Raw genomic sequence first — 9,263 nt, 5'->3', positions numbered from 1 at the left:
TGAATGGATAAAGAAGATGTGGTACATATATACAATAGAATATTACTCAGCCATAAAAAGGAACGAAATTGGGTCATTTGTTGAGACGTGGTTGGATCTAGAGACTGTCATACAGAGTGAAGTAAGTCAGAAAGAGAAAAACAAATATCGTATATTAACGCACATGTGGAACCTAGAAAAATGGTATGGATGAACTGGTTTGCAGGCCAAAAATTGAGATACAGATGTAGAGAACAAACGTATGGACACCAGGCGGGGAAAGCGGCGGGGTAGTAGTGGTGGTATGATGAATTGGGCGATTGGGATTGACATGTATACAGTGATGTGTATAAAATTGAGAATTAAGAAGAACCTGCTCTTAAAAAAAAAAAAAAGTAGACAGGTCTGTCAAAGTAGGGTGATTTGCATGTCAGACACCTGAAGGATATCCAGGTGATAATATCAGAAGCAACTGAATATATGAATCTCAAAACTGGAGCAGAGGAAGAGGCTAGAAATGAGAATCGTACGTGTAGAAGTTGAAACCACAAGAGTGTATGAAATCTATTACAGAGAAAATATGGAGGAACTGGGGGGTCAAGGACAAAAACATAGGGACATCTTAATGCTTTAAGGATAAGCAGCAAAGCGGACCTCAGAAGGAAAGTAGGAAAGAGCGATCATGTTGTAAGTGGTCCATGGTTTGGATTGGGTTACCCGGGTCTTGGGCCAACAGAAGATCTGGAGGGGAGGAGTCATCATCAAAGTTTTGGATCCAGGCTGGTTCTGGTTCCCTCCACCTTCACTGGATGTGAGTCATCACTACTGAGAAAAAGATAACGTTTCCCCTCTCTTCATCTGCATCCACAGGAGAAGGTAGATCGAAAACCCTCTCCCATTATAGGAAAAAGAAGAAATCATTAGATCAAATCAGGAAGTTGGTTTCTGGCCCTGGCTCTACCATAAACATTCATGTTTTGACTCCAGATATCATATAACCGTTCTCAGTCTGGTGCTTATCTGAAAAATAAGGGACTGGAACTGGATTATCTCCAAGGTTGTATCTGTTCGGTTAGTCAGGAGACAAAAACCACAGGTTATTTTAACAGAACAATATACAGAATCATTAAATAGGCGTTGAAGAAAGGGCCAAAGGAAAACAAGTATCAGAGAGCTAGCAAGGGCAAAAGCAAACATCACAGTTAGGGCCACGGGAACAAAAGGGAAGAGGCTGTTGTCACTAAAACTGAAACTGAAACCCAGACTTCCCAGAAGGGGGCGCTGCTCCGCTGGTGCTGGCAAGACCACACTGGTTTTGTGAGTATCAGAAAAACTGCCACTGTGGGGAGACCAACATTGCTAGAGTGATGCTGATGGGAATAGAGCAAATAGGAGGAAACAAGTCCCTTCCTCATCCTGCCTTGCAGCTGTGTAAGCCCCTCATTTAGGAAGTTTAAGTCTCTGAGCATCTCATTCAACAAATAGCTACAGTGATGAATAAATAAAAATCTTTCATAACTGCATCACTGAAATGGAGGTAAGGAATATGCTGAACCCAAAACAATGTGACACAAGAAACCCTGGAAGGAGAAGAAGGGTCAAGGCTTAGGGTGACTTCTGAAACCTGGAGACCTTGACCTTAGTGGACAACAGAGTATACTAAGGCAAGAGAGAACGCCAAGGCTTGCCAAAGATGGAGAAGCTACAGGAGACCCTCTGACGAACCCAAGCCCGAAAGGGCTGTACTGTGGTATACAAGTAAGTGAAGAATAAACCCATCTCCAACCTGCTGCTAGATCAAGGGGAAGAAGTTCCCTTGAGATTCTCTAAACCACAAGCTGGCTCTTGCACGTCTGAAGTCCCACTAACTGTAAGGTTTGAAACCCCTTAGTGAAGTATTTAATTCAAATTGGTTCTGGGTAATGCCCCCAGGTGGCAGGCAGAAGCTTTCACAAGTCCTCTTAAGAGAGCTCAGATTCAACTCAGGCCTCAAAGAATGTCCACAGGTAAAATGCTAACACAATATTGCAAATCAGCTATACTTCAGTTTTTTAAAAAATGCTAAGGAGATTGAGCAACTTAAGGTAAACATTCACAAGGTATCCAAGGAAATAAAGCACTGTGAACAAGAACCAGCAAACACCTCATACGGAAACCTCAGTGGTAACCAGGGAACTATGCATTTAAAAACCTCAAGGAGATACCAATTCATACTCATCAGATTGACAAAAATGTTTTGAATTGGCATTAACAGTTTGGCGTTACCTACTATATGCATTTAAACATATGCACACCTCCCATTCCTTTACGTTATGCCTAAAGAAACTCTTACACATGTATCTTAGGAGTTATGTACCAGAATGTTCATAGCAGTACTGTTCATAACAGGGAAAAACAACAAAGCCTGGAAATAACCCCACTGCTGACCAACCTAAATTGGATAAACTGGCGTTTTCACACACTGCTGTACTACAGAGCAGTGAGAATGAACCAGCCTCACGCATCGACGTGGATGAATCTCAAATATAATATTGAACAAAAGAAGTCATAGAAGAATACATGCAGTATGAGTCAGGCCATTCACATAAGCTAAAAAAATGGTACATGTTGTTTAAGGAAAGTGGTAAAACTAAAACAAAAAGCAAAGGAATAATTATCACAAAAATTAGGATGGTGGTGCTTTTTGTGGGGGGTGGGTAGCAAGGAGGTACGATCAAAGTGGATCATCGGGTTTTCTGATGTAGCTGGTAATACTCATTAAAAAAAATCTTGGCTGGCAGGGACGTGGGTGTTCACTTACAATCCTTATTTAAAACATACATTTTACACACACTTTTATATGTATGATATGCTTCACAAAAAATAAGGAATGACCCTACTTCTCTAACCTGTAAGACTTGCTGTCAGAATGCTGTGCAGTTCGTATTTTCAATGCCAGCTTCTTGGGCCATAAAATAAAAGGGGCCAGTGTTTTTCAGCAGTTCTTCAGGGCTGCCATACTCTACAATCTTCCCATTGTCTAGGACCATTACCCTGAAACAAAAAAGAAAGAGAGAAGTCTTAGAAAGCAGCGTCTCAAACCTTGGCATTTATAATAACCAGAACTAAGTCTCGATATTGTTACCAAGGCTGTTGCCCCAGAATCATACCCCTGGCCCCTCCCTCAAATGGAAACCAAGTGCTCATATCTAAAGTTTCAGGAGGAAGCTGCAAAGAGAAAAACAAGAACTGGTTAGAACAAACTAGGCCCAAGGTGGTGGAAGATTTGATTTCCAGTAGACCTTGGGCCTCATTATGCCATTGTAATATATTAGCATGCTAAATGAGACACCTACCAGCACCATGATGTGAACAATTGCCATGACAACAACCGGAAAAGCCCATACAAGGACTGAAAAGCAGGGTTGCATCAGTTTCCGTCCAAACCACACCCCTCTTCTCAGATTAGTCATAAATATTCCTCCCACTCTTTCCAATTCCCTCCCTCTTCCCCTCAACCCTCCTATATAAATGGTGTCTCCGCCCAAATCGGGTTGAGAATGTTGATTTGTGAACTAATTCCCACTTCTCCATTCTTTGGCCATTGAAGAAAGCTTGTGCTGGAAAGTCTTAGCATCAGTTTTGTTATTGGCTGTGTGAATCTGAGTGGAAAAAGAAGGTCCCTGGCCAAGACGAGGGGTCTTTAGGCTAGGACACCAGCGCGGGTCCAGGTAACCAATACGATAACAGTATGTTTATTCATACCAGGCTACAAAGCAGCGAGAATGACTGAACTGCGGCTATCTGCATCAACACGGAATCCATGTGGAATACTGAACAAAATAGACTTATACTGCATATATTCTTACACTATTTACGTAAGTTTTTTTCTTTTTTTCTTTTTTTTAAGGATACACATTGTTTAAGGATACATTGATTTAAAAAGGGAGCCTTCCCCTTGGTCAAAAAAGGGAGCCTCTTCTCTTCAGTTTTAAGATTACTGAGCCCCGCCCATTTTGAATTGTCAGATTGTCAGAGTTAGAAGGAACAGAAAGCTTCTGCTTACGGGGGAGCAGCTGAGACCCAGCTTAGTTGGGAAGGTCTATGGAGCAATATATATGACTCCTGGCTTGGGCCTCCACCCGCCATACTCAGTTAATAGTTACACAGTTTCCCATTTTACCTTCAAGACAGTTCCCTTAACCCTGTTGGCCTTCATTAGCTTGATGTATAATTTTGGGCAAATTACTTGCAATCTCTCAGCCTCCATTTCTTCATCAATAAAATGAGGGTAGTTAAACCTTCTGTAAAGAGACCTCACGGCTGATGATATCGCTGTTGACAACGGGTTAAGCCGTGGCTATCGAGCTCTGTCCCCCGACTCACTTGTCACTGTCCATGATGGTGTGCAGCCTGTGGGCAATGGTGATGGTCGTGCAGTGGGAGAACTCAGTTTGGATGGTTGTCTGGATGAGGCGATCTGTCTCTAGATCCACCGCAGCAGTGGCCTCGTCCATGATCAGAATCTTGGATTTCTGAAGCAGAGCCCTGGCCAGGCACAGTAGCTGCCTTTGCCCTATGCTGCAGCCAGTGGAAGAAACAAAGCGTTAGCCCCTAAGGACCAAGGAATAACCTGGGTTGGGGGTTGGAGGGGCAGATTTCATGTTCCAGATCAGACTTTCAAAACCCACACTTCCAAATTCCCCTAGAATGCCTTGGCCTCTTCCACTAGCTGTTTATTGTTACCAAGGGCAGTGTTTGCCAAATTTTCTCAATTAACTGGAAGACCCACCACAGGTACTTAATTTAAAAATTCCTATTTCTGGGCCCTGCTCTCAATCAGAATGGGGAGGAGCCTAGGAACCTGTATTTTGAATACACCCCAGGAGATTTTCATGTTTAACAAGTTTGGAAAACACTAGCCCCGGAAGTGCTTTGCATTTAGCTACAGTGATATCTCAGTACACCACTTCAGCAGTATTTGACCTGACACCATTGGTATAGGGTGAAACCGCATGAGAATGCCCCAGTGGCATTTCTTAGTGGCCTTAGCAAATCCATTTGTTATTTTAATGTGTAATTCTAGTCTCAAGGCTAATTATTTGTTCAAGGCCTTCTCCCTTGATTAGAAACCATTGCAATCTAATGAACATGATGTCTTGGTGTGAGATGCAATGTTTGTGGAATTCAAATATGCCTGTAAAATGCAAATCACTTTAAATTGCTAAAAGCCAGTACTGAAGGCTGGACTTCTTACTTACATAAAGAAGCTTTGGGAAATGATGTGGAGGAAATATTCGTGAATTTGGAATTGCTCTTTCCTGCTGTGGCCATTAGGGAACGTATTAAACAGGGGGTGGCTAAAGTTCTGTAATTCTCTGTAAGAAAATTTATGCAGGAGATGGGAAGTCACCCAAGATGAACTTCCAGTTTTTCTCTGTAATGTAAGAACAGAGACACTGAAAAACTATTTACTTAACGCTTCCCAGCTCCCGCCTGGTTCAGTTGGACTTCATAGTAACAGGCTGTTGCTGAGGCATCCGTTTGGCTTTCAGCTGCTGACTCTCCTGAAGCTGACTGATCTCCAGTCTCTGCTCAGAGAATTTTAGGTTTCAACAGCCCCACACCAGGTCTGAAATCAAGGTGCTGGTAATGCCAGGTTAGTGTCTCCCAGCATGCACAGAGGATAGTGTGATTCTGTTCTTAGGCCCCTATCACATCCTGCCCACATGGCCCTGCACACCTGCAGCATTTACTGCACAGAATTGACTCACATGAGGTGTGTCTTCTCCATCACACTGTAAGTGCTAGGAGGGCATGGATGGGTCTATGGCATTTTCCTCTGTATTTCCGGTAGGTGCTCAATATATGTTGACTGAATGTTTGAATGGCCTTTTTAATAGGCCTGAAGACCTGCTTCAGTCCTGCTAGTTCCTAGATCTGTCGCCGAGGGAAAACAAACATGCTGGTGTTCTCTACCAAGGCTCGCAAGTGTTCCCTGGGGCTACACACTGAAATCACCTGGGGCCCTGATTCAACCAGCCTAGGGTACAGCCCGGGCACTGCGACTTTAAGTTTCCCGAGTGATTCTAGCGTGCAGCCTACTTAAGACTCAGCCTTCTAGGCAGTGCATCTCATGCTGTAATGTGCACACAAATTACGTGGGACTCTTGCTAAAGGGCAGATTCTGAATAGTAGGATAGAGCCTGAGATTCTGCATTTATAACAAGCTCCCAGGTGATGCCAGAGCAGCAGGTCCATTAATTGAACTACTGAGGCTTCCCTTCTGAGCTCCAACTGCTAATGGTCCATGCCCTGCCCACCACTCTGAAGGCACAAGGGCTGCAGCAAGGCCGGCCCCTGAGCCACCAGCTTTGACAGAGGTGACCATCGGTGTGTGGAGGGAAAAAAGAGGTTGTTGTAGGGAAAATGCCAGGCCAACTTGTTAACTGACAGAAAATGTGAAGTGTCAACATAGGAGGAAACACTTTGAAAAGGTAACAAGAACTGTGAAGCCAAAAGAGTCTTTGTGCTGGTTTATGGTGTTCCAAGGACCCTGCGGACAGCACATCTCCATCATCCACGTGCTCCTTAGATGAGGGCTTCTCAAACTGAGGTGCCCGTAACAACCCCTGGGGATCCTTTAGAACTCCCATCTCCAGCAATGCCACATATCAGTTACATCAGACTCTCTGGGACTGGACCAGGCATGGGGATTGTTTTCAGCCTGATTGCAGAGCACAGCTGAAAACCCGCACAATGGTGGGATCTGCAAGCTCATGTTTGTAATGTCCTGTGAGGGTATGTTTACTGACAAAGGTTTTCAAGAGTTTCCAAGCACATTCACATCTATTTTAATCTTCACAACAGGTTCGTTTTACGCATTAGGAATTAGACCTGGAGAGTGAAAATTCTTTGATGCCAGGTGCCACCATGCATGAGTAACAAAAGTAGTGGTCCCCTCACCTCCTCCACAGCCTGTGGGGGAAGTGGGTTATGAAACATTACCTCAGGTTGTCACCGCCCTCTGTCACTTCGTAGGACAACCCAGCTTGCAGGCCATCCACAAAAGATTTGAGGTGAGCAAGCTCCAAGGCCTTCCAAATCTCCTCGTCTGAGTAGTTGTTGAAAGGGTCTAGATTCATCCTCAGGCTCCCAGAGAACAGGATGGGATCCTGCAAGTCAAGGGACGAGGGAGTTACTGGGGCTAATGTCAGAAAAGGAACCAGTAGGGACTTCCCTGGTGGCACAGTGGTTAAGAATCCGCCTGCCAATGCAGGGGACACAGGTTTGAGCCCTGGTCCGGGAAGATCCCACATGCTGCGGAGCAACTAAGCCCATGCGCCGCAACTACTGAGCCTGCACTCTAGAGCCTGCGAGCCACAACTACTGAGCTCACACGCCACAACTACTGCAGCCCACGTGCCTAGAGCCCATGCTCCGCAACAAGAGAAGCCACCACAATGAGAAGACCGCACACCGCAATGAAGAGTAGCCCCCACTCACCACAATTAGAGAAAGCCCCCATGCAGCAATGTAGACAAAAATAAAATTTTTAAAAAATTTTTAATAAATAAAAAAATAAACATCTTGCTTTTTATATATATACATATACACATATATATTTAAATTTTTTTTAAAAAAAGAAAAGGAACCAGTAATTCTTTGTGGCCAAGAAAGTGAGCAGGACTGGTCTGAGATGGAAAGCTGGTTAGTCAGTGGTCCAGTTTCTCCAAGATTTCCCTGCTGAAGGCTTTGAGCTAAACACGGGGAGCTGAACACAGCATTAAGAGGAGTCCTTGGTTTTGTTGTTGTTTTTCATTCTGAAATTCATTTATGGATTTCCAAGTTTGCCTCAGCATCCCTTAAAAAGATGAGAGGAACGTCCCACACCCCCAAATGAAAACTCATGGTTTGGAGGTGGAGGGATCAGGGGCAGGTAGGGGAAGGGGTCATATAGTTAACAAGAGAAGAATTTCTTACTCTCTTGAAGAGGCTGAAGAGTGTAACAAAGGGAGCAAACACCAGATAGACCAAAGCCACCCCAGAGACTTGGCTGCAGCAAGCAGAGGACAGGTTCTGATGAGGACCCACATACCCCAAGAGCCTCCACGGCAGTCCTTGTTTGGAAGGGTCCGGAGAGGAAGCTGCAGGGAAGACTTTCTGGCTGATGCACTAACCATTCCGCTTATTGGCAAAAAATTGCCACAGATTCCCTCCCCTCTCTTTTAACCATATCACATGGGGAGTACAAAGCTTCATAGTTTCAAGCTTCAGCAGCAAAACTGCTAATGCTGATTGCAAAGGTCCTGCGAACCTTGATGGGCTACAGAAATGCTAAATAATCATCTGCTCCGTTTGACTTCTGCTGTGTTGCTGCCACCTACTGGTTAGATACAATCACACAAGCATACTACCAAAAAATGTAAAACTTATTTTTGTAAGTTCTGGAAGCAATATGGCTTAGGTATCCCAGGTAGACAGCAGAAATGACGCCACCAAATGAGCACACATCAAGAAGAAGATGCACGGAGAGCAGGCAAGATGGCGGAAGAGTAAGACGCGGAGATCACCTTCCTCCTCGCAGATACATCAGAAATACAGCTACACGTGGAACTTCTCCTATAGAACACCCACCGAACGCTGGCAGAAGACCTCAGACCTCACAAAAGGCAAGAAACCCCCCACGTACCTGGGTAGGCAAAAGAAAAAAGAATAAACAGAGACAAAGAATAGGGACGGGACCTGCACCAGTGGGAGGGAGCCGCGAAGGAGGAAAGGTTCCCACACACTAGAAGCCCCTTCACGGGCGGAGACTGTGGGTGGCGGAGGGGGAAGCTCCGGAGCCTCGGAGGAGAGCGCAGCAGCGGGGTGCGGAGGGCAAAGCGGAGAGATTCCCGCACAGAGGATCGGTGCCGACCGGCACTCACCAGCCCGAGAGGCTTGTGTGCTCACCCGCCGGGGCGGGCGGGGGCTGGGAGCTGAGCCTCGGGCTTCAGTCGGATCCCAGGGAAAGGTCTGGGGTTGGCGGCGTGATCACAGCTTGAAGGGGGCAAGTGCGCCACGGCTGGCCGGGAGGGAGTCCGGGAAAAGTCTGGAGCTGCCGAAGAGGCAAGAGACTTTTTCTTCCCTCTTTGCTTCCTGGTGCGCGAGGAGAGGGGATTAAGCGCGCCGCTTAAAGGAGCTCCAGAAACAGGCGCGAACCACGGCTATCAGCGCAGACCCCAGAGATGGGCACGAGACGCTAAGGCTGCTGCTGCCGCCACCAAGAAGCCTGTGTGCGAGCACAGGTCACTCTCCACACC

At 45.6% G+C, this 9,263-nt stretch overlaps 2 protein-coding genes across 3 annotated transcripts in view; one reads left to right on the top strand and one right to left on the bottom strand.

Annotated features, from left to right (window-relative positions):
- The window catches only part of DNMBP (dynamin binding protein), a 148,145-nt gene that overhangs the window by 128,434 nt on the left and 10,448 nt on the right, over positions 1–9,263 (top strand). Inside the window, exons 16-17 of one of the 2 annotated variants that reach the window (XM_028482043.2) lie at positions 3,727–3,836; positions 5,448–6,388. In XM_028482043.2, the coding sequence (XP_028337844.1) occupies positions 3,727–3,836; positions 5,448–5,567 (230 nt within the window). In that variant the 3' untranslated portion in view covers positions 5,568–6,388. Of the gene's footprint in view, positions 1–3,726; positions 3,837–5,447; positions 6,389–9,263 lie in introns of those variants that run through there. The other variant, XM_028482042.1, reaches the window with a different exon arrangement.
- ABCC2 (ATP binding cassette subfamily C member 2) overlaps positions 2,266–9,263 on the bottom strand; it is a 68,481-nt gene continuing 61,483 nt past the window's right edge. Inside the window, exons 30-32 of the mRNA XM_007108787.3 lie at positions 6,967–7,133; positions 4,345–4,539; positions 2,266–3,012 (exon numbers count right to left, since the gene is read on the bottom strand). Of these exons, the coding sequence (XP_007108849.1) occupies positions 2,883–3,012; positions 4,345–4,539; positions 6,967–7,133 (492 nt within the window). The 3' untranslated portion in view covers positions 2,266–2,882. The remainder of the gene's footprint in view (positions 3,013–4,344; positions 4,540–6,966; positions 7,134–9,263) is intronic.

Source organism: Physeter macrocephalus, chromosome 20 (genome assembly GCF_002837175.3).
Source record: "Physeter macrocephalus isolate SW-GA chromosome 20, ASM283717v5, whole genome shotgun sequence".
In the NCBI taxonomy this organism is placed as follows: domain Eukaryota; kingdom Metazoa; phylum Chordata; class Mammalia; order Artiodactyla; family Physeteridae; genus Physeter; species Physeter macrocephalus.
The sequence above is the reverse complement of the archived record's forward strand: the minus strand, read 5'-3'. Positions and strand labels throughout refer to the sequence as shown.